Source organism: Ovis canadensis, chromosome X (assembly GCF_042477335.2).
Source record: "Ovis canadensis isolate MfBH-ARS-UI-01 breed Bighorn chromosome X, ARS-UI_OviCan_v2, whole genome shotgun sequence".
In the NCBI taxonomy this organism is placed as follows: Eukaryota; Metazoa; Chordata; class Mammalia; order Artiodactyla; family Bovidae; genus Ovis; species Ovis canadensis.
In genome coordinates, this window is record NC_091727.1 from 19454024 (window position 1) to 19480070 (window position 26047).

Here is a 26047-nt window from a genome sequence, read left to right on the forward strand (position 1 = left end):
AAAAGCTCAGTAAAGTATTTGCTCTGTTTCATTTCTACAAACATCCCGTTACAGAGAGCTGTGTACAATTTGTCCACCTAGACATCTTGCAGAACACATTTATTATGAAAGCTGAAAAGCTGTGTTAACTCTAGCTTGCTTTTGCACTGAGATGCATTTATGTCTTTCACTAAGAAATAAGCAGTTTGCTTCAGTGTGCTAAAACAATTTTCTCTAAAAGTCAACACTCACCATGAGAGGTAGAGGTTCCTTATTTCACAGAAAAGTTCACTGGCTTCTAAGGGCCTGGGACTCTAATCACAAGTTCCCTTCCTTCCTTCCTTCACACCCTCCTTCCCATCGCCAATTTCAGTAAAATTGGTCTAAATTATGATCACCATAAATCCTCACACTTGAATGTTTCCATATCCCACTGTGAGGTCCTGCCCTTCCCTCCTCTTCCTCATTCATATTTTGCCAGGCCCATGTTCAGCCAGCCTCCTTTTCTGCCCATTTCTGACGATCCCTACAGAAACCTTGTTCCATTTCTTGGGTGGCTGTTAGATCTAAAATACAAGTCTGGTTCCATCACTAGAAACACAAAATATGGATCTAAAAAGAGAAATTCCATCAAGTAAGCTGGATGTGCATAATTCAGAACAAATTGTGGGCCTATCTGTTTCTTGTTGTACTCCACGTCTGCCTGTCTTGAATCAAAGAAGCTTAAATCAGCGGTGTGTGTTTTGATCTGATGGTTACACAGATATGTTCAGTTTCCAAAACTTCAAACAGCTTACTCTTATGTGCATTTTATATGTGTTCTTATGCTATACTTCACAGTCATTTTAGAAAGTAGCTTACATCGCGTAAACCTCTATGTAAAGTAAGCATATATTACACATGACCTACACTAGTGTTCGCCAGTTTCCACACTTGAGACTGCTGTCAATTAGTGGGCCATGCAATCAGTTTAGAAGGTCCTCACCAATACTGTGTGTGTGGGCATGGGGTGGTAAGAGCACTTGAACTACCTTCTTAAAAATTAAGTGCACTACACAGTATTGCTGTACAGCGGAACTTTACAATACACAACACAGTATTGCTGTACAGCGGAACTTTACAATACATACATCTTGCATAACTGGAACTTCATACCCACTGCACAGCAGCTCCCCACAGCCGTCTCCCACCAGCCCATGGCAACAAAGATATCGCAACAACTTCACTGTCCAGTTATGGATGAATGGATACAGACACCACGGCATATAAAAACAATGAAAAATTATTCAGCTTGAAAAAAATAATGGAATCCTGCTATAACCTGACCAGCATTCTTTAAAAAGAATACAGAATAAAAGAGCACATCATACACAATGAAGGCAACTATTGCTTCAGGAGATGTTTTGCAACTCTACGTATGTGTCTGTATATGCACATGTGTACTATATGTGCACACGTAGACTAGGTTGTCAGACTTTTTAAAAAACTGCAGGACACAGTAGAAAAAAAGCCTAAGAAACACTGAGTACACTGACAATAGAATTTGGAAGCCAGGAGGCCTGGGTTCTGATCCTGGCTGGTTACAATCTACATAACCTATGTGAGCCTCTATCTCACCATTTCTAAAAATGGAGGGTAATATTATTTACCTCCTGGAGTTGGTGTAAAGGATCAGTGATCTGGCTGACAGTCCACCACAGGGAACTTAAGACACTGTCTCCAATCCTGCCACCATTTGCTTGGTGCCCTGGGCTAGGTTCCTTATCTGTAGGAAGGACGCTTGAAGGAAATATACAAAGATGGGCAGTATCCAGGCTGAGCCCCCATCATGGGACCCCCTTCAGGCCTCTGATGTCTGAGAGTGGCAGAGCAGGGAAGCTACTGCCCAGCACACTGGGTGATAAATCATCCAGCTGTGGATTCTGAGCAGAGGAAAAAACCACTTTCTAAGATAAGAGGGTTTTCCCATTATTCTTGGCAGGAGGTGATGAAAGGCAGAAGGGGAGGAAGGCCTTGGTAAAGAAATAAGCATTTGTTTTAAGCAAATCACTTTGGAGACAGGTGGTTTTCATTTTGAGAACAAAAGTGATGCTTACAACAGTTAGAGGGCAACTCCAGATAGCAGCCATGGGCTTGCCAGGAGAGGGAAACAGGGTCCTAGGGTCTGGAGTGCTCCCAAAGTACCAGAGCAATGACAGAGGCACATGGGAGGGTCCAGCACAGAAAAGCGGGAACTAACTTTATCAGGTTGTAGAAACACACTGCTTAAAAGGCATCCACTGTAGCCCTCATCCAAAGCCTCTATCTATTTAACAAATACTTGTTGAGCATCTACTAAGTGTCCAGAATGGAGTTAGGGCTTGGGGATACAGTGGAATAAGACAGACAAGACCTCTGCCTGCACCAGGGCTGAAATTCCAATGGAGGAGGTAGCAAGTGCCAAGAAAATCAATGAGGCAACAAGAGATTTACAGGCTGTGATGTAAGCACTCTGCAAGAAATAGATACGGCGATGTGACAGGAAAGGAGAAAGGAAACCTAAGATGGAGGAAGTCCCATTAGATAAGACGGCCCAGGAGGGCTTCTCTGAGTTAACACCTGAAAGTGGAGCAAGAGGCAGCCAAGCAACAGCCAGAGAAGGGTGCTCCCCAGCGACGGCACCCCAAGTGCCTGAGACCAGCAGCAGGAAAAGCGCTCAGGAGGAGCGGGGGTGGCCAGGGCCCAGGGGAGAAGGAAGTGGCCAAGTGGGAGGGTGACCATGATGAGACTGGAGAGGCAGGCACGTGCCAGACCACACAAGGCACAGCCAGCCATGGGCAAGATGACAGAGTCCAGTGAAGAGCAAGAGAGAGCTACTGAAAGTTGGTACACTGTGACACATGATTTTGATGATGGTTAAGGGGAAAGGCGCCCTCTTAAATCATTGCACACAAAACAAAGTGTGCAGATTATGATATGATGTCTCCAAAATCAATAACAAAATTACCACTGTCTCAGAGCTCACAGATACAGTTATTGAGGAGTCTTGCCAGCTAGAGACAAAGAATTTTAGTCTACATGTGAGATAAAATACATGGAATTCAATGGAGAGAAAGGGGTGGGAGAACTTGTAACTGACAAGGGAACACTATTACTAGCAGTTAGCTCACAGTCAGCAAATATAAAGCGTAGAGTAAAACTAATCAACAAGACAGGCTCTAGAAAGTCCCATCAACAAGCTAACACACACGATGGTGCAAAGGTAAGTGAGCATTGATCCATGCACATGGAGGTTGCCTAAATCCATAAACAGGTTGACTGAAACAACTGGTGGCAAGTCAACACGACGGTGCTCTACACCTACTTCTGAATCCGAAATTAGATGAATTGCTGAGCAGTGTTCTTCAAGCTCTATCTTTTCTTTATCTTCTCCCTTGTTCCAGCTGAATACAGGCATTCATAACTCAGAAACTCAAAACTGAACAAGAAATGACTATTCTGAGTGGTCACTTTTTCTCTAGGACTCACGACACTTGGGTCCCCAGGCTCCATGGTCTGTAACACAAACAGGTCTGTGGCACATGGGCATGACCCACTCACAACTTCTCCCCAAGACCTCTTTTTTCTGGGGAGTCATGTGCCCGTGAATAAAAGGGTAACCAGGCCAAATGGCCGAGTAAGATAAGCCTATGACACCAACCGCGAGAACTCAACGGCCACCATGACTGCCCCCAAACGAGCTGGGGACAGCAACACAGGCGGCATTTCATAGTCCAGCACACTCCTTGGGTCAGTGGTCTAATACCCCGTTAAGGAAGGAGATGGGGTTAGGAGGGCAAAACACATGGTTAGGGAAGGCCTACCAAGTGCCAAGCGCTTTCACGATCATCACTCCAAATACCCCAGCATTTCCATGAAGTGCAACGATCACAACTTTCAAATGAGAAAAGTACAACTTCAAAGAGGTTTCTGTGAGTGGCCCCAGGCTACAGTTAGCTGAGTGAGGACTTGAGCCTCGTGTGCCACCTGAGTTGGCACTGAGGAACAGGTTGGCGGTCTGAAAAGACCCTGCTCTTTCTGTCCTATTTCCCCCATTTTGCTCCCCCCTCTCCTGTCCCATCGTTTCTTCCCACTATAGGAAAGCTGGACTCCACAGCTGCCTTCATCCCAGCCTCCCAACTCTGCCAGCTACCTTAGAAATGTTACCTGCTCCCAACCCTTTCCAGGGACACTTCACCCGTGAAAGGGCCACCTGCAGGCGTGGGGGGTCGCGAGTGGGCTTGGCTGGCTGGGGTTGTCTTGTATGCTGTGTTCCCTGGAAAAAACTCATTGATAGTGGTCAGGAGAAGGAAAGAGCCACCCCACCAGATGACAGGGCTGTTCGAAATCTTTATGGATGCTGCCATCAGCCGAGAGTCACTTCTGTCACAGAGGAGGGCTTGGGGAAGAAATTCCCTTTCTCCACAAAAAAGAAAACTCAAACGCCTGGGTCCAAATGAAAAGCGGTGTTGCTCACCATCGTGGAAGGACTGAGCCAGGACCGAATTCCCCATCATGCCTCCCTCCCAGTCTACAGAGTAGTCGGGCAACAGGCTACAAAAGATGCAGACGGAATAACAACTGAAACAGATGTATGGCCTACTTACAATCTCAGACGCATCGGCAGCAGCGCTCGGGGCTTTGGCTGCGGAAAGCTCCATACTGTGGGGTATGAAATGGTGAGTGTGGGCTGACTGTGTCTGAACTCTGGGCAGGAGTGTGTGCTGTGCTCGGCGAGAACTACGAGTCTCTCTGATTCACTTGGCAGCAGAATTATTCTAAGCATCCTGTCCCGTACCCAGCCCGCCCGCCTGCCCGCCCCTCCCACTACACATTCACACTGGCTGGTTTTTTTTTTCCTCTCTCTCTGAGCTTATTTCTGTCACAAATCGAGTGAAATACACTTTTTCCAAATTAATCCAGTCTCTGGCACTTGAGAGTGTGGAACCTTTATGACCCCGGGGGTGAAAGAGGAAGAAGAGCTACCTAATTAGGAAGAAGTTGTAACTAACATAGGAGAGGAGAGCTGGAGAACCACAAAGTCTGCAGTCACAGCAAAATGGAGATTATTCAAGACAGCTGAAACACTCCACCCAGCCTCCAGGAGGGGACATGCATGGGGAACAAAGGGCATATGGTGTTTGCTTTCTTCAACATCCGTTCTCACCATTAAGAGCTGCACCAGCAAACACTCAGTACTTACATGGGGACAAACCTCACTTCACAATAGACTTGAAAATGTAGCTCATAATCAAATAAATGACTGTGCAAAGCACAGGCCTACACTGATTTTTTACTACATATAAAGCAAATTTAATAAAGTCCAAATAACTGGCAGAATGTCTATTTGGCTTAGTTAAGCATGGATTATACTTGAAAGAAAGTCAATTTTTGTTAATTCCAAGTTCATATGGTAACTTGAACACTGACATATTCAGGACAGGATTTTATTTTATTTTTTCCTCCAGGAGAGATTCCAAGGGGCTAACTTAATAACTAGATAAGAATGATTTTCTATTATTTATTACTAGTGACATATTTAAACAGTTCTATCCTAAAGCAAACAGGTTTTTTAAAGAGACTTAAATCATTAATATCCCACATAAGTTAATGTTACCACCATCCCCCTTACTGCCCACACCATGACATCATCCAAAGGTAAACTTCAGAGCACTCCCTGATCAAACTATGATGAACTCCTGAATTAGTGAGAGCTGAACTGATGACACTTTTCAGAGACAGAAAGCTAGGGTCAGCTTCAAAAATGCTCGGGTACCACTCTTAGTTACAGGTGTCCACCTATTCTCCACCCCCCTCCCCCTCCCCCTGCCAGAGCCCATTCCCAGCTTCAGAGAGGCAGCCTTATTAATTGCAAGCCAATCACTGGTTCAGGGTGAGCAACAGGAAGTAAGCTCACCCAGTCAGGCTGCAGGAAAGGACTCCTCCTACATAACCAGCTATGAACAAGGAAGCAGAGGGCCCCATAGCCAAAGCCTGTCATCCTACAACGGCCTGATGACCACAGAGAAACCAGTCCTTGGGTGAAGCTACTGCCAGACGCATACAGTGGAAGAGAGACAGTAAGAACATAGGTCTCTGATGTCACTTTTAGCAGCTGATCACACTGCCTTGGGTGATGAGCTAAAGCACTGCTGACAAGAACAGTCAGGGGAGCCAAGAGCAACAGTTTGTAAGTTGGCAAAAGAGACTCCTTTAAAGTTAATAAAACACTCACAGAAAACATCCCCCTTAATGTTCAAGAAAACGGAGAAGTTACAAAGATGAGTGGTTGCCTAGGGCTGGGCATGGAAATGGAAGTGACTACAAAGGGCACAAGGTTTCTTTGGTAGGGGTGATAGACAAGTTCAAAAATTAGACTATGGTGATGGTTAAACAATTCTGTAAATATACTAAAAACCACTGAATAGAACACTTCTAATGGGTGAATTTTACAGTATGTAAATTAGATCTCAATAGAGCTGTTAAAAAAAAAAAAGCTACATGGGAACAGATGCTCATTCAGAAGTCCCAGGATGAAGGGCCTTTAGCCTTTACCTTCATCCACAGCTGACGGAACATGTCCCTGCTTAAAATCCTTCCTTCAGTGCGTCCCAATTCGTTGCAGAATCCAAGTGCCTTACAAAGGGATGCGACGTCCCCGTCACCTGCCAGCCTCACTTTCCCCACTTCCCACTTCACTTGCTGGCAAGGCTCACTTTCAGAAACTCATCCAACTGTCTCCCCACAGCCTCTGAGCACACTACACCCACTTTCTTGCTCACTCTAGCTCCAGCTATCCTCTTCACTAATCTCATCCTGCTTATCCTACACTGGCTCTCAGGTCCCATCCCTTTGGGCTCCCTGAGCATACTATGTGCTTGCCATGGTGGGTTGAAAAAGTATGTTTTGGGGTCTGTCTCTTCAGGCTAGACTCTAGGACCGAAAAGAGCACTCCAGACATAACAGACACTCAGCAGACACCCACTGAACTGGTCTGCTCTTTCTCTTTGGGGGAGGACACCAGCTTCTCCTATAGGTCACTTGTGTCATTGACATTGGGGGTGGGTGAGCCAGTGAGGTCCCGAGTGTCCTGGCTCTCATCCACACCCACTTGCCTAGAGTGATCTCAGGTCCAGCAAGAGACACAGGCCCCTCCAACATGCACACGCCGTGTGAGGAACCCCTCATCTGCAACCACACTGAGCACGTCGGCTTCTCGGCTCAAACGCTCCCTGACGCAGAAGGTAATGGTGACAATGCACATCGTGTCTCTCACCATGTCTAAGCTTTCAGAAAAGGAAGAGTGGGAATCCATTTTTCCCCCCTGATGACGGAGTTGTCCTTGTTTTCTTTAATCCTTACACAAGGTAAAGAGCTGGGGTACCAAAAGTCACAAATGCAACTAGAATGGGAAACACTTGATTTCATGTCAATGTATGGCAAAACCAATACAGTATTATAAAGTAAAATAAAGTAAAAAATAAAATAAAATAAAATAAAGCAAGACTGCACATTTTTAAAGGGACCCAATAAATGGCGGAATGCTGGCAAGATCATTTCCACCAAATGTCTTATCTGCCGGCAGGATCTCAGGGGAAAAGATTAATAGCAAAACTTAAGAACGTTAAAAAGCCAGTTCCTGGAGAGTCTCAATGATCAAAACAAAACAAAGTCACTCTGTGAAAGGAAAGACCCACAGAAACCCACCATGGAGTGGATGCTTCATCACAAGAAAGACATGGCCCAGCCCTCCTGCTTGTCCCAGCTCTCCAAACGTCCCAGAAATGCAACTCCAACCCAGGAGTAGAGGAAAGAGCTGAAACAACACTTCAAATATTCGTGATGGTAACTGTAAGTCCTACCTCATAATCATGACTCCTCTTTTCCATATTTGGGCCCCAGCTTCCCTGGATGCACTCCACAAGCCCTCACAGACATTATCTAATGCTAAACAGATCAGCAAACTAACCATTAAGTACTCTGCTTTTTTCTCTATGCGCCCTGATTTAAAGCAGTCTGCGCACAATCTTAAAGAAGTGGTCAATTCCCTTGTGTGTTGGGGGGAATGCTAAGATTTCTCACACAGTTTAGATCAAACAGGAAGCTCTTAGGATGTCAGGAAGTTTGTCTTTAAACATCTCAATTTGATTCCAACAGTGAAGTTTTCAAAGCTGTCACTATCCCCCTTCTCCCCCTCACAATAAAACCAAAGGTGGCAGATTTATCATGAAATCACTTCAGTAGCTTTTTTCTCCCTAAATACCTGGCTGGCCTCAGCCCCAGTGTCTCTAATCCAATTAGTTGGTGTGGGGTCTGGAAATCCATAGTATTCAAACTTCTCCAAGTGACTCAGGGAGCCAAGACAGCCCCCCAATAGAGGGCTGGGTGAAAAGGGCCAGTTATACTCTGGCTACTAAAAGAAGCATCAACCTCAGCCTTTCCCCACCCACCTGGCCAAGACTCCCTGAGCCCGAACTTGCACTTTCACAAGATGGGAAAGGACAGATCACGAAGGCCGGGAGGCATGACAGAGTGTGAGAAACTCAGGCTACACCATCTCCTAGGTCGTGTTTTGTTTTCCCTTTGCAAGTGGAAGAAGCAGTAGCAGGAGGTCACCATCAGACCTCAGAATCCATATCCCAGTTTGTCAGGATCTTACTGATGAACAAGAGGGCCAAATCCTCCTCCCTCCCTCCCTCCCTCCCTCCCTCCCTCCCTCCCAGAAACTATGAGCAGTCAGATTAAATGTAAAGGGAGTCAAAAGACTAAACATCGCCTGTTTGTTCAATTAAAGCAATACATTTTTCCACTCATGCTGGCAACATCAACACTCATGGTACTGTGCATGTTTAAAAGCTATCAGCCACATTCAACTCCTACCCCAGCACACCAGCAGGACCGGCAAAGTTTCTGAGTATTAAAGAGCTCTACACGGACCCAATGCATGCCAAGATAAATCATTCTTAGGATTCATGAGAACTACTAATTGCATCCATTTTTAAAAATCAATATACTTCAAGAAACTTTTTAAAAATTCATATGGTTATTTCTCTTGCTCAAACAACTTCATAAGGCATTCACAGGAAGTCGTGGTTCCAAGCAAATGTGGCTATGTATTAAAACACACACACACACACACACACACACAATCTCTCAGTAGCCCAACACCCAGCTCAGCAAAGATTTCTAGCAGGTTTTTAGAACCCAGCAAATCAGGGTATCCCTCGTGCTACTTAAGATCTGTGTTGTTGTTTTAATGTAGGCAAAGCCACACTGACAATCCTGTACCCCTGTATCATAGTACAATTAGGAGTGAGACAGCACGGATTCAAGTGAAACCACCCACAGGTTCAAATTCAGCTCTGACTGACTATCTGCTCTCCCCTGGGCAAATTATTTAACCTCTCTGGTCCATGGAAAATGTTGTATAAGAATTCACCGTTTTTCCTACCCAGAATGTAATACCATGGGGCTTTTCTCATGGCTCAGTGGTAAAGAATCCACCTGCCAATGTAGGAGACATGGGTTCAATCATTGGATCAGGAAGATCTCCTAGAGAAGGAAATGGCAACCCACTCCAGTATTCTTGCCTGGGAAATTTCATGGACAGAGGAGCCTGTGGGTTACAGTCCATGGGGTCGAGAGTCAGACATGACTTAGTGACTGGACAACAACAACAATACAGTACCATGAATGGTGTAGATAAGAGAGCTATGTACACAAGAGGCACTCAATTATTACACCCAGACTACATTCCCTTCAATGAATATTTCATTTCTTAACATGAGCAAACTTTTGCTTCTGTCAAGAAATGTGCCTGTGGAAAAGATTTTTTGTTTCTTTTCTCTAATGGCAATGGCAAAAATAAATAAATAAATAAACCAGAAATCAATGAGTATATAAAGTTCTTCTCAAATTGTGTACTTGATATGGTTTATTTATATTACGACATTTATTCTTAACAAAGAAGCATTAGTATAGAAAAAATTATGAAAAGTATTTAACACTTTTTTCCACTCATGCTGGCAGCATCAACACTCATGGTACTGCGCATGTTTAAAAGCTACCAGCCACATTCAACTTCTACCCCAGCACACCAGCAGGACCAGCCAAGTTTCTGAGTATTAAAGAGCTCTACACGGACCCAATGCATGCCAGGTGAAAAATGCACTCTATAAAACAGTAGACTGGTACCAGTGACATACAGTTATTGTGATCACAAATGCTGATTTCCAGAATGCTGAGGGTAGGCAACTACCAGGCAATATTGTCTTCAGAGTATCAATGTTACATTGTAATACATGCAGTAATAAGACAGCAGAGGGACTTGGGATGTTGAAACTATTTAAACTACCAATCTTCATCTGATTTAAGCACTCATGACAAATGAGCAAATGATAGATTATTCAGTGTATTTATTAAATCCATTTCCCTGGGCAATTTCACTAGCCAACACTCTACCATAAACTGAGTTACCATAAGAATTAAACGATTTTTTTTTCACCAGAGGCTCATTTTAAGAATACCCATCCTTCCAGTTAGTTCTTACAAGGCAATCATTCGAAGAAGGGCTACTGGTGTTCAGACACCAAGGCTGACCTTTAAAAGAGCTACAGTCTTCACCAAGTCAGATAACCTCTCTGGTTTCAATTTTCCTGTTTGTAATATGAGGAATAATCACTATTTCAGATGGGGGTCTAGGGGTGAGGATTAGCTGAATTTATGTATATTCTCTACAATTATGAAGCGTAGTAACACTCCCAAGAATAAGACTTCTGCTCACAACAGCAAATTCACGTTACTTTTCCCTCTATGTCAGGTCCTGAAGTGGCTATTAAAAATGTTTATTTATCAAATAATAAACTCTCACTGTCCCTCAAAATGCAGGGAGAGAGGAGTAATTCCTGCCTGTGTTTAAAAAACAGAAGAATGAGAGCAGGAAGAAACCCACACACTACTTCCTCTCTGGGTTAGCCTTGACAGTGACAGCTGCAAGGGTCACTCTCATCAGCAACATCCCCATAGTGCTATGACCTTCTGAACCTGAGGGGATCCAAGGTTGTTCATGGCTCAGGGCCTTTGCACTTGCTATTCTCTATTCAGATGGCCCTTAGTCACAGAGAGCCTCCTCACCACTCAGGTGTGAGCTACGATGTCACCTTGCTCCTGAGGCCTTCTCTGATGACTCTGGATGAAACAGAAACAGCTCACACACTCCACCAGTCACTCGATCCTTTCCCCCTCCTGTATTTATATTAAGGCAGAGACCTTGTGAAGTGCATTCCCAAACTGGCACCTGGCACATGAAGGGCACTCAGTGGACAGACCTAGGTAACCTATGTGTTTGACAGTTTCAACACTCTGTCATATCTGCATCTGGTTCTGATGATGGCTTTGCCTCTTCAGACTGCATTTTGTGGCCTTCTGGCATGCCTTGTATTTTTTGGATTGAAAGCCAGACATTTTGTACAGGGTAGTAGCTACTGCAGAGAAGGCACTGGCACCCCACTCTAGCACGCTTGCCTGGAAAATCCCATGGGAGGAGCCTGGTAGGCTGCAGTCCATGGGGTCGTGAAGAGTCGGACATGACTGAGCAACTTCACTTTCACTTTTCACTTTCATGCATTGGAGAAGGAAATGGCAACCCACTCCACTGCTCTTGCCTGGAGAATCCCAGGGATGGGGGAGCCTGGTGGGCTGCCTTCTATGGGGTCGCACAGAGTCGGACATGACTGAAGTGACTTAGCAGCAGCAGCAGTAGCTACTGAGATAAATGAGCCCTTACTGAGGGATTTATGCTAATTTAGTCAATAGTTGGGCTATGTTGCTGTGTATTGGTCCCAAGGACATTAGAAACTTAGAATTTCCTCTGGTGATCATTTTTGCCCCCTCACACCCTCAACTTTTGGGGCTCCCTTTCTACTGTTCCCCAGAGAGAACCTGTCTCGTAGCTCTTCCTGTTGAAATCCACTGCTGTTACTCCTGGAGGCTTCTTAGCATGCTCGGGGAGAATGGGTTCTCGAATATTCTGATCCTCAGTCTTTGGAATGCACAGGGGGCCTGTGTCTGAGGGTTGGGGGTTCACCTTCAAAGTGCTTCTGCCCCTCGCTCACCCATTTCCTCAGCTGCAGGGGGTGTCTCCAGTATCTTCAGTCCACAGCCTTGAGGCCCTTTTCCACGCAAAGACTTTGCTTTAGGCGAGGTAGGGGCTGGGGCTGAGTGGAATTCCTGCCTCCAGCTGCAATGGTATTTCACTGGTGCCCTCAGACCACGTCCTTCCCCCCACAGAAGAAACCTTTTGTTCCTTAAGGGACAAGGATCTAAGCAGATTTCTCAGTGGTTCCTGAGACAGTACCCCCAGACCACACGGTGAGTTTTCTCTGGATTTCCCCCAGGCTTTGCTGTGAGAGCCAGGGCGGGTTCCTGGCAGGGAAAGCCTAGGAAAGGGTAAGACTCCCTTCTACCCACCACTGCCCCTAGGAGCTTCCCACTGGTGTTAGCCTACACTCAGCCTCCAGCAAGCTGTCAAAACTTGAGCTTCATCTTTCTACCTGCTTCTGTGGTGCCTGGGGGCTTCTGTCTCGAGTAAGCAAAAGTCTTATGTCTCAGAAAGTGCCCTCCTCTCTCTCCAGATTCTGAAATGACTGTTTGCTCTGCAAACTTGTTCTCTGTTCATTTCTAGTCTGTCCAGATTTTTTCTTGTAAGTGTAGGAGGCACATTTTTGCAACTCTCTCTGTCTCTGAGCTGAAATCAGAAGTCTCTTTACTGATTTTTAAAGAATCAAAAGTAGGTATGACAAAATGGTAACATTTGATAAAACTAGGTGGTGGGTAGGTAGATGTTGTTTATATTCTCATGCCCTTCTATATTTTAATAGATCCGTAACATTTCAAGTTTAAGGTGTGGGTGGCCACAGTGGGAAATGGTACTATAATATAAATAGACTGAGATATGTATACATTTGGTTCTTGTTCAACAATACACAGAAGTCTCCTGAATTTTAAAAAATAACCATCATTTTTGGCAACACCTCAGAAACTGTTATGAAAAAATTTAAATCACCCCAATACCATTCAATTTTAGTGTCAAAGTAAAAGAGGAAACTAAAATAGAAAAATTAATGTCTTAAAAGAGAACAATTTATTTGTACATGGTTATAAATCAATGTACATGACAATATTACATGTTAATTGATTCACTGTCCTTTAAACTGATAGCCAACCATTACTATTCATATTCCTGGGAATGTGAAGTTACTAATGCATGGCCTGTGGACCACAGGTCATTCAGCAAGTGCTGCGTCCCAGGCTGCAGTATATCAGGCAACACATGGGAACCTAATTAACACACACCGCAAACCTCGGCCCGCCACATCTCCCCTTACCTGCGTTACTAAATTAATATAACCTTTAATCACATACAAATGAAAGCAGCAAAGGCTCGGTAAGATCCATCTCATGGAAAGAACTTTCTTTTTACTTAAATAATTCACTACCTTAGATAATAGCAAGTAAATTATATGCTATGAAAAAAATGAACCATTAAAGACTTCAAAACTTCCAATTAATCTTAAGGATTGTATATTCTATTCAATTCAATTAGATGAATATTTAACACACTTCTCTGTACTTCCAACCATTCTAGTCACTCTGGGGAAAGAAATGGGCAGACATGAATAACCTACCAATCTCTGCCATCACGACAGACCCTGAGATGGGTTGCAGGGCTGAAAGGAGCCTGCATGACCACACAGTCTGAGGATGGCAAATGCCTGGCACAGACCAAGAAGGGCCCTCCAGTTAAGTTTCATCAGCAAAGAAGGTGACTTTTAATTATTTTGATGCTTTAGTATTCACTTGTATATGCCAATTAAAAGGAAATCTTTTTTCAGTAGAATGCATCTTCATTCGGCTTTTTTTGTAATGAATGAAGACAGGCCTAAGCTTGGCTGTAGTGAGCCTTAAATGGGATGGCTCTACCAGTGATGAATCTGCAGCTTTAATTATCATGCGTGGTTCTGTTAGATGCACTCCAGGTAGAACTGCAATCAGGGTGACCAGTCAGACAGCGAAATAACACACTTTCCCCTGCCTGAGAACCATCACTCGTCGGCTGTGCTGTGTCGTTACCACAGCTGTTTACCTTCCTACACTGCAACAGGCTCGAAATTAGACTGCACCTCGAGCTCAAGGGCTGGGGACGATGTTTAGCTGAAAGCTGGCAGCATCCTAGTCTTAATGGTCACCTTAAAATACCTGTTAATGGAATCCATTCGAATTCAAGTTTTAAAATAAAAGGGTGAGTTAAATTGAATTAAAAAAATATCACAGGCTATAACAGAATAAAGGCATATAGATTTTTAACCACCACTGATAGGAGAAGCTCACGTTATAATTGCATGGATTATATGTACCAAAGAGAGCATCTGTCATGTGACATTTTGAACCAAATAACACAGCACTCTCTGGAAAAAAAAATATCAATAAGCACAAAGAAGCAATTTCTCAACAGTTGAAAGAAACCACACAAACCTGACATGCTCCATATTCAAATACTTTTCAAAGTTCATATTATGTGTCATCAGAGTCTAATGTCATAATTACTCATTTGACACAGAATAGCTGAAGCTACTTTCATATGGCAGATGTACTTTTTTTGTAGTCAGGTTGACAATTATTCCAGTTTCAAGGTTTGGGGAGAGAAAAGTTGTGCACACACTCATGATTTTGCTGCCAAGAGGAACAGTTAAAGACTGAACACAAGGCAAGCTGTGAGCAGATACAGCATGACCAGCAATAAACCTGATTCCTTTTCTATTTGTGCCCATGAAGGCCTCAGTATTACAGTGTGACTACAGGTCTAGCGGTTATAACTTGATAATAATTACCATGTTAAACAGTCATAATGTATCTTCTGCCTATAACCGGCCAACCTATTGATTTGGATACCATTTCTTTACTATGAATCTATGTGGTCAGAAAATGAATCCCAAGTGACCAAACCCTGCAGTAGCTGGCATCACACTACAGACAATGAGGTGTTGTCCAAACACACATGGCTTTGCTAAGACCACATTCATGTTTTATCATCAATGCCAATTATAGTTTATTACAGTCATGACTAAGATGCACATCTATAGTAAGTCTTTTAAAGATAATTTGAATTTTTTTTCTTCCACAACATGCAAAAACCAGTCCTTTTTCATTGTAACCTGGCCTCCCACTGTACTGATACTAGTTATCTCAGATCTTGACCATGGCCTTGTTTTACAGACAGGAAAATTACAGCCCTGAGAGCTTCAGGGCCGCCACCAAGGAGCTGTCCTGCCTCATTCAAAGAAAGACTGGGTGTAAGAGGAGGCGGTGCCAGAGTGTCCCCACGCCGCCTGGGAATGCAGTGGCGCTGCAGGCTCCTCACTCTGGGACCTCACATCTGGGACCACCTGCCTCAAGAAAGCCAGGGCAGGGCGTGTTTTGGCTCATACAAGCTTGCGGCTCCAAACGCAGGCCAGCCTGCTTTGTTTTCCACCCGGATACCCAGACACAGGATATCATCTCTGTGTCACTTTTCTTGAGAAAAACCTGGTGGTCCCAGAGGAAGGATGACAACAAATGAAACTCTCCTTCCTCCGTGACGAGCAAAACAGGCAGCCAAGGGCTAACAGGGCCCAACGCCACGTACTTCATTCCCCAAATAGCTGAATACATCCATGTGTGGCTTTCGCGTTACTGCGTGCAGTGAACACACATTAAAGACACATTCACTTTTCCACCTTTCCTCTCCCTGAACCTCCCTCAAGAACTTCTTGTCTCATCTTCCACAGAAGAAAGATGAGGAAGTTTACCCCTGAGCCTGGGAGTCAGGGGGTGGGGGATACATTATTTCAAATCCCCTTGGGAGTTAAGAAACCAAAGTGAAACCAAATGTCTCCTGGGCAGCCCATGAGGTGTCCTGTCCACACAGAGCTTCAGGACAGACCTTGTGTCTCCAGCCTCCTTCCCAGATCCTAGGTGGCTTTCAAGCTGAGGTCACACTGCCCACCCTCACCCACTGCCAGCTCCTGCTAATCACTGCCCCAGGGCAGGGGCAGTGCCAACACCTGGCCATTGCTGCCTGTTTCTGCTCTTCTCTCCGGCAGTCTGGGCTCAGAAGCTCCCTGCCAGGCTGACTGGGATGAAGAGCGTCACAGCCTGTGGCGCTCCCTGCACCCCTTCCCCACCCTTCCAAATTCCAGGGCTGTTACTTTCGCCCCCACCAAGAAAACCTGAAGCCCTACCTCCATCTCAGCACCAACTGGAAAACTCTCATCTCTGTATCTTCCCAATCTCTCAGCATGGCTAAATACTTGTATTAATAGCTAACATTTGCTGGCTGATGAATAAGTATCAAACACTTCTCAGTTGCCCTACATGTGTACTCTCGTGCATTCTTCCAAGGACACCAACTAAAAGATATACCGTTGTCATCCTTCCCATTTTTCATAAGAAGAAAGAAATGGACACCTGGGCAGAAGGATCAAATGGCCTCCCCAAGGTCTCAGGGCTAATAAATACAGATTCCAGCTTCTAGACCACCAGGCATGACTGCTCCAGGTCAAAGTGCACTGAGTCCCAGGCACAGACCTCAGTAAGGATGTGCTGAACGTGGCTGACTTGACCAGGCTCACAGGTCACAGCAGAAAAGGCTGAAATGACCAAGTAAAAAGACAAGGTCATGGCAAACTCTCTTCCCACACACAGTGTGTGTACTATGGGGAAGGGGGAAGATGGCTTCTCAATATGACCCACACTATAGACACTTTCATGCAGATTTGTCTACCTGCACCATGAAAAAGAAATCTTAGATGAAAATTTGATTTTTAAAAGGTCATAATTAAGTAAAAGTTGAATGGATGAGTTGAAAATCAAAAAAGGAGAAGTTTAGTTACCACACAACTTGTTCACATATGAAAACTTTTATTCTAAAAATTACCATTTTTATTTTAAACGACTACCATTTCATGTCCTTCAATAAACTTTGGAAGATGGCATTCATTCCATAAGGCCTTCTTGAATAAAGATTTTATGCAACGCATCAAATTTACTTTGTGCTATAAACTTGGAATGTTCTGCTTCCTGGTTTTGGAGACACCAACTTTTTTTTTTTTTTCACATCAAAATTTATCAGCCTGAAGAATTTGTACATCTGGCGGGCGTGTAAAACTAATTTTTTAAAAAAATTCTAACTCTTACAATGTGATTTAAGAGCTCCAACACTACTGATTAGAGTTTTTTTAAAATACTAGAGATATTCTGTATGTAAATGCATGAACATTAGAGAATAGTGTTATATTGGGCGGTTAAGAAAAGTAGCAGTTTTCCTTTATATGCCCAAACTTGGACTCATTCCAGAGAGGAGTAGAAAAGCCCCTGCTAAAAATTCCCCTTATATCCAGTGCTCATCATTATTAATAACAATAGTAACAAGGTGCAGTTCACACCCCATGCTGGGAGCCACCTGGGGAGAGAGTCTGGGCCCAAGTGACCACTCTCTCTCCTGGCCTGAAGCACCTTCTCCTACCTTTCAGAACATTCACTTTCCTGAATCTTCTCCTCCCCTTCTGACCACTACCTGTCAGTCTCAATACTGGTTTTACTGTCAATACTATAGTTGGGGGAAGGGGCAAAACTCCTTTCTTCTTGGACCCCACTCTCTGCCCTGATGATCTCTGCCAGTCTGGGCTTTGAAAGACCCCTAAATTCCTGTCTCTAGCCTTGAAATCCAGACCCACATCTTCAATCTGCTTCCCAGGACTCAGTACCAAAACCTTGCCATCCCCCCTCCCTCCTCTGTCTGTCTCACCACACACAACCAGCCTTATCCGCAAATCCTGATGGCTCTACCTCCAGAAGCATCCAGAATCTGGCCACTTCTTCTCTGGTCTCCCCGGGACTCCTGCATGGGCCTCCAAACCGCCCTGCTTCCACCTCTTGTCCCCTGCAGCTTGTCCCGAACACTGCAGCCGGAAGGAACCAGTTAGAGCACCCTCGGTCACACCACCTCACTGCTTGCATGATTACTTCCCATCTCACTCAGCGTCCCCAGGCTTAGAGCAGCCCGACCAGATCTGCAGCCCCGTGACCTCTAAGCCCATTCCTTGCTGCTCCCCTCTGGCTCTCTCCCCTCAAGCATACTTGTCTCTATTGCTCTTCCAACACACCACAGACTTTCCTTCCTCAGGGCCTTTGCACGTGCTATTTATTGCCTCTGACCGAAAGGTTCTCTCCACAGATCCCCACAGGGCTCCCCTCCTCACTTCTTGAAGTCTTGACTTAAAGGTTACCTTTTCAGTGAGGCTTGTGCTGGTCTCCTTATCACAAACTACAATCCCATGCTCAACATCCCATACCCCCCCTCCTCTGCTTTTCTTCCCTCCAACATATTATGTAACTTGTTCATTATGTTCATAGCTTATTGCCCATCTATCCCACTAGGATGTAAGTTCACGAGAGCAAGGATTTTTGTCTGATTTGTTCAGTGTCTTTGCTAGTAACTATAACACACCAAGCACACAATAAACATTTGATGAATGAATGAAACTCAGACAGCTTAAATAACTTGCCCAAGGTGGGAAAGCTCAGCTCTCACTCCAAAACTAGTGCTGAGTCACAATTTGTGATGAAATAAAGATGCTTTATCACTACACACTCAGATAACTACAGACCTGATAAAAATTTGAACCAAGTTACATAGCAAGGGTTACATACCATTAACCCAGCTCATTTGTTACTTTCATTATTTGCTGCTTCCTGATATTCTTTGGGAAGACAAGAGGGATGTAAAAACAATTCGGAAAAAGTAACATTCATCTGGGAGCTACTCCCATCACAAGAAGTCAAAGGATTGAATGCACCTCAATCTCTGAGGTAAAGTAAACAAATCAGATGAAAATACATAATTTTCCATTTTAAATCAACTTTCAAAAATCTTAGAAATAAAGAAGCCAAAACCTCCACTAGTAACATTTAGCATTTCCCCCTACACACACAATTTGGTGTTTGTGTAACATGCTGCATATACAATTATGTAGCCTGCTTTTGTTCTCTCATAGCATATACGTAGTTTCTATATTACTGCATAGATCCTTGTATGTGCATGCTCATTCAGTCATGTCCAACCTCTTTTGTGATTCCATGGACTGTAGCCTGCCAGGCTCCTCTGTTCATAGGATTTTCCAGGCAAGAATACAAGAGTGGGTTGCCATTCCCTTCTCCGGGTGCTCTTCCTAACCCAGGGATCGAACCCACATCTCATGTGTCAACTGCATTGGCAGAATTCTTTACCACTGAGCTACCTGAGAAGCCATAGATCCTTACAGCCCCCAAATTTAAGGCTATGTGGTATCCTGTCAGCAGGCAATGCAATTCTAAGCTAGTATGGACAGAGGAGCCTGGTAGGCTACAGTCCATGGGGTCGCAAAGAGTTGGACACAACTGAGCGACTTCACTTTCACTTTCAAAAAGAAAAGCAGAGAACATAAACATCAATTCGAATTAGAAGTCCAAGACCGCTGCTCAGCAGGCCATCTTCAAATTGACTGCTAGCTCCACCACTGGATTTGACACAGGTGTGTCTCCCAGAGCCAGGAGCATCAGTTCCTTTGGCAATCCTTGGGCCATATCATTTCCCATAAGACCAGGAGCTTAGGACCGCCACCATCTAAAGAGTAAGAACTAAGTTCCCAGCGGTGCCAATAACCACAAACATCGGGCAACAAGCAACAAAGACAGTCACTCATTCAACAAATATGGAAAAGCACCACTGTGTGCCAGGCACGGAGACACAATGCTACACAGAGGCCACAGACCCTCAGTCCAGCAGGGATGATGGACATTCATCAAAGAACCAAAAGAACAGATTTCAAATCTTAAGAGTGACAAGTGTTAGGAGAGAAAAATCGCACCACAAAGACTCACAGAAAATGGAGAGACAAAGCTGGAAAGAAAGATGGGAGCTGCAGCCCATGGGTGGACCACGTTCAAGAGCTTAATCTCTAGCCTAAAACCAAGGAAAAGCCAAGGAAGGATATTTCTAGTATGTGCAGTATCTGGGGAAGAGGGTGTGATCAGATTTGTCTTTCAAGACCGTCAGTAGAACCTCAAGGTGAGGCAAAAGAAGGATAGCCGTCCAAGCAGCCTGGGGAGGCGTCTGCTCCAGCAGACGTGGCCCAGGCAGCAAACAAGACCCAGGCCCTTTCGTCAGCACTGTCTCTGAGGCCCCGACCCCCTCTGGTCCACCTCACTGCTGTCTTCCTCCACTCTTCTTTCTTTCCGGTCTGCTTCTCTCATCGGTCTCCAGACAGCCACAGAGACATCAAACAGTGATGCCTCCTGGTGTCTGCACAGTGGGCAGGGCTCCACTACATTCCAGCCATGACCTTAACAACACAGCACAGATAAGAGAATCTGACCTTGGGAGAGAGAACTGCCATACCCAGGACAGGCTAGAGAACTAAGCGTGAGGAAAGTGGGGGGAAGGGGTTGGTTTGTTTTTGTATTTTTCTAATTCAGTGGAAAACAAGGACAAGAGTTAAGAATCCTAATATATACCAATGCTGGCACTCACAAGCAGAGATGCAGATGGCTCTGGGGTACGGTCTGAATATGGGGTTTTTATAAAGCTCCCCAGCTGATACCCATGTACAACCAAAGGGGAAACCCACTGGCATTATTATTTTTTAACTTTTTATTTTGAAATAATTATGTACTCCAGGGCAAATTAGAATGAAGCAGGGCAAAGGCTAATAGACTTTTGCCAAGAGAACACACTGGTCATAGCAAACACCCTCTTCCAACAACACAAGAGAAGACTCTACACATGGACATCACCAGATGGTCAACACCAAAATCAGATTGATTATATTCTTTGCAGCCAAAGTTGGAGAAGCTCTATACAGTCAGCAAAAACAAGACCGGGAGCTGACTGTGGCTCAGATCATGAACTCCTTATTGCCAAACTCAGGCTTAAACTGAAGAATGTAGGGAAAACCACTAGACCATTCAGGTATGACCTAAATCAAATCCCTTACGATTATACAGTGGAAGTGAGAAATAGATTCAAAGGATTAGATCTGATAGACAGAGTGCCTGATGAACTGTAGACAGATGTTCATGACACTGTACAGGAGACAGGGATCAAGACCATCTCCAAGAAAAAGAAATGAAAAAAAGCAAAATGGCTGTCTGAGGAGGCCTTACAAATAGCTGTGAATAGAAGAGAAGTGAAAAGCAAAGGAGAAAAGGAAAGATGTACCCATTTGAATGTGGAGTTCCAAAGAATAGCAAGGAGAGATAAGAAAGTCTTCCTCAGTGATCAGTGCAAAGAAATAGAGGAAAAGAACAGAATGGGAAAAACTAGAGATCTGTTCAAGAAAATCAGAGATACCAAGGGAACATTTCATGCAATGATGGGCACAATAAAGGACAGAAATGGTATGGACCTAACAGAAGCAGAAGATATTAAGAAGAGGTGGCAAGAATACACAGAAGAAGTGTACAAAAAAGGTCATCATGACCCAGATAATCACGATGGTGTGATCACTCACCTAGAGCCAGACATCGTGGAATGTGAAGTCAAGTGGGCCTTAGGAAGCATCACTACGAACAAAGCTAGTGGAGGTGATGGAATTCCAGTTGAGCTATTTCAAATCCTAAAACATGATGCTGTGAAAGTGCTGCACTCAATATGCCAGCAAGTTTGGAAAACTCAGCAGTGGCCACAGGACTGGAAAAGGTCAGTTTTCATTCCAATCCCAAAGACAGGCAATGCCAAAAAATGCTTAAACTACTGCACAGTTGCATTCATCTCACATACTAGTAAAGTAATGCTCAAAACTCTCCAAGCCAGTCTTCAACAGCACGTGAACCGTGAACTTCCAGATGTTCAAGCTGGTTTTAGAAAAGGCAGAGGAACCAGAGATCAAATTGCCAACATCCGTTGGATTATCAAAAAGCAAGAGAGTCCCAGAAAAACATTTATTTCTACTTTATTGACTATGCCAAAGCCTTTGACTGTGTGGATCACAATAAACTGTGGAAAATTCCTAAAGAGATGGGAATACCAGACCACATGACTTACCTCTTGAAAAATCTGTATGCAGGTCAGGAAGCAACAGTTAGAACTGGACATGGAACAACAGACTGGTTCCAAAGAGAAAGAAGTATGTCAAGGCTGTATATTGCCACCCTGCTCATTTAACTTACATGCAGAGTATATCATGAGAAACCCTGGGCTGGATGAAACACAAGCTGGAATCAAGATTGCCAGGAGAAATATCAATAACCTCAGATATGCAGATGACACCACCCTTTTGTCAGAAAGCAAACTAAAGAGCCTCTTGATGAAAGTGAAAGAGGAGAACGAAAAAGTTGGGTTAAAGCTCAATATTCAGAAAACGAAGATCATGGCATCTGGTCCCATCACTTCATCACAAATAGATGGGGAAACAATGGAAACAGTGACAGACTTTATTTTGGGGGGCTCCAAAAATCACTGCTGATGGTGACTGAAGCAATGAAATTAAAAGATACTTACTCCTTGGAAGAATAGTTATGACCAACCTAGATAGCATATTAAAAAGCAGAGACATTACTTTGCCAACAAAGGGTCCATCTAGTCAAGGCTATGGTTTTTCCAGTAGTCATGTATGGATGTTGAGAGTTGGACTATAAAGAAAGCTGAGTGCTGAAGAATTGATTCTTTTGACTGTGGTGTTGGAGAAGACTCTTGAGAGTCCCTTGGACTGCAAGGAGATCCAACCAATCCATCCTAAAGGAAATCAGTCCTGAATATTCATTGGAAGGACTGATGCTGAAGCTGAAACTCCAACACCTTGGCCACCTGATGCAAAGAACTGACTCATCTGAAAAGACCCTGATGCTGGGAAAGATTGAAGGCAGGAGGAGAAGGGGATGGCAGAGGATGAGATGGTTGGATGGCATCACTGACTCCACGGACATGAGTCTGAGTAAACTCCGGGAGTTGGTGATGGAGGCCTGGTGTGCTGCATTCCATGGGGGTCACAAAGAGTCAGACACGACTGAGCGACAGAACTGAAACGAACTGAATCATGTACTCACAGAAACTTACAAAATGGTGCAGAGTGCCACGAACCCTCCACTCAGCTTGCTCCAGTGATGGCATCTCACATGACTACAGTACAATATCAAAACAAAGAAACTGATGTGTGTACAATACTGGTAACTACACTACAGATCTCATTCATGTCTCATAGTTTTTGCATGCACTGATTTGTGTGTGTGTATATAACTCTGTGCAGTTTGCCCCATCATACACATTTGAGTAATCACCATCGCAGTCAAGATACAGAACTGTTCCATCTCCACGAAGTAACGCCCTTGTGCTATCATTTCATAGTTCTACCAGTCCTCTCCCCACCCTGTCACTGTCCCTTAGCAGTTAATCATCTGTTCTTCAACTCTATAATTTTGTCTTTTTGAAATGTAATATAAATTAATCATACAGTATATAACATTTGAGACTGGCTTTATTCCCAAAGCACAATGCTCTTGTGACCCATCCAAGTTGTTGGCTGTATTCATTTCTTTTTACTGCTGAGTACTATTCCATCATATGAATGGACTAGACTGTGTTTTATCATCCACCCATTGAAGGACATTCAAGTTATTTATAATTCAGAACTATTATGAATAAAGCTCTGCTGCCACGAACATTCTTGTACAGGTTTTTGTGTGGACAAAAATTTTTATTTCTCTGAGATGAATGTCCAAGAGTACAATCACTGGGTCATGTGGCAAGTGCAAAGTTAGTTTTATAAGAAACTGCCAAACTGTTTTCCAGATGGCTGAAACCTTTTACAGTCCCTGCAGCAGTATATGAGAGAACACTTTCTGTACACCCTCGCCAGCATTTGGCATTACTGCCGTTTTTTGTTGCAGCCCTTCTAATGCTTATTCTAATAGATAAATAGTACTAGTATCATTGATACATAGATCAATAGATACAGTGTCATTGTCCTTTTAATTTTCCTTTCTCTAATGGTAATGATGCTGAACACCTTTCATGTGCTTACTTTCCATCTATATATCGTCTTCAGTGAAATGTATGTTCACATCTCTTACCCATTTTTAATTGGACTTTTTGACTTAGTATTGCATTTTGAGAGTTCTTCATTCATTCTAAATATAAGTCCTTTGTCAGACATATGGTTAGCAAATATTTTCACTCGGTCTGTAACCTGTCTTTTCATCCTCTTCACAGAGTTTTTCACAAAAGTTTTTAACTCTGAAGAAATCTAATTGATTGATTTTTTATCTTTAATGTTCTGTTGGTGTGATGTCTAAGAACTCTTCACCAAGGCCTAGATTCTGAAGATTTTCTCTTGTGTTTAATTCTATAACTTTTACAGTTTTATGTTTTACATTTAAATCTATGATCCATTTTGAGATAATTGTTACAAGGTGTAAGGTTTAGGAAGAGGTTTATTTTTTTGTCTCTGGCTGTGCAACTGATCCAGCACCATGAGATGAAAAGGCTCTTTCCTTTGTTGAATTGCTTCTGTACCTTTGTCAAAATCAGTTGGGCATATTTGTGTGGGCCTATTTCTGGGTTCTTTATTCTGTTCAATTGACCTATGTATCTATCTCTCCACCAATTCCACACAGTCTTAATTATTTTAGCTATTAAACTAAGTCATAAAATAGAATAGATGCCTTGTACTTTGTTCTTCTTTCTCAAAATTATTTTACCTATTCTAATTCCTTTGATTTTCCAACACACATCCTGTCCATGTTTTCTTAGATTTATACCTAAGTATTTTAATTTTTTAGGGTAGATTATAAATGGTATTGTGCTCTTAATTTGGGTTTCCATATGTTCATTTCTAGGACACAGAAATAATTTTTGTGTGTTGATCTTGTATCCTGTGATCTTGCTGAATTTATTTACTAATTCCAGGAGTTATTTTTTGCTTTGGGGGATTTCCTACATAGAGAATCATGTCATCCACAAATAGGGACAGTTTTTATTCTTCCTTTCCTATTTGTACATCTTATATTTCTTTTCTCAGAATGGCACTGACTAGGATATCCAGTACTGTGCTGAATAAGACTAGTGACAGCAGAGATCTTGGCCTTGTTCCTATTCTCAGGGGGGAAAGCATTCACTCTTTCACCATTCAGTATGATGTTAACTGTAGATGCTCCTTATTAAGCTGGGGAAATTCCCCTATATTCCTACTCTACTTAGAGTTTTCATCATGAATCTTTGTTGAATTTTGTCAAGTGATTTTCCTACACCAACTGATATGATTATCTGATTTTTTCCTCCTGTCATCTGTTGATACGGCAGATTACATTAAGTGATTTTTAAACAATGAAGCAGACTTCCATATCTAGAATAAACCCCACTTGGTCACAGTACATAATTCTTTTATATTCTGCTGGGTTTGTTTTGTTCTTTGTTGAAGATTTTTGTGTCTATGCTCTTGAGGGATACTGGTCTGTAAATTTCTGGTACTGTCTGTCTAGTTTTGGTAATCAAGTTGCAATGACCTCATGAAATGAATAAGAAGGCATTCTCTCCTCCTCTGTTTTCTGGAAGAGATTACGTAGAATTGGTGCCTATTCTTCAATTGTTTAGTGGAAATCTCCAGTGAAACCTAGCCCTGAAGATTTCTTTCGTAGAAGCTTTTAAATTATCAATTAATTTCTTCAACAGTTATAGGACTGTCAAGATTATCTATGTCATCTTGGGTCAGTTTTGGTAGTTTGTGATATTCAAGGCAATGGTCCATTTCATCTAAATTGTCAAAATGTATGTGTATAGAACTGTTTGTCATATTCCCTTACTCTTTTTAAAATAGCTGCAGGATCTGTAGGGATAGCCCGTTTGATTCCTAATATTGCAATTTGTCTCTTCTTTTTTAAAAAATAATTTTCAGTCATCTTAAAGATTTATCCATTTTGCTGATCTTTTTAAAGAATTGGTTTTTCATGGATTTTCTCTGTTGTTTTCTGGGTTCAGTGATTC

General features: G+C 43.2%; 1 protein-coding gene across 5 annotated transcripts in view; it reads right to left on the bottom strand.

Annotated features, from left to right (window-relative positions):
• Nucleotides 1-26047, bottom strand: part of SH3KBP1 (SH3 domain containing kinase binding protein 1) — a 335566-nt gene that overhangs the window by 250698 nt on the left and 58821 nt on the right. Inside the window, exon 1 of one of the 5 annotated variants that reach the window (XM_070291396.1) lies at nt 17881-18179. The exons of 2 other annotated variants lie outside the window; for them this stretch is intronic. In XM_070291396.1, the coding sequence (XP_070147497.1) occupies nt 17881-18051 (171 nt within the window). In that variant the 5' untranslated portion in view covers nt 18052-18179. Of the gene's footprint in view, nt 1-4604; nt 4982-7859; nt 8036-17880; nt 18180-26047 lie in introns of those variants that run through there. 2 more of the 5 variants (XM_070291399.1, XM_070291397.1) reach the window with 2 other exon arrangements.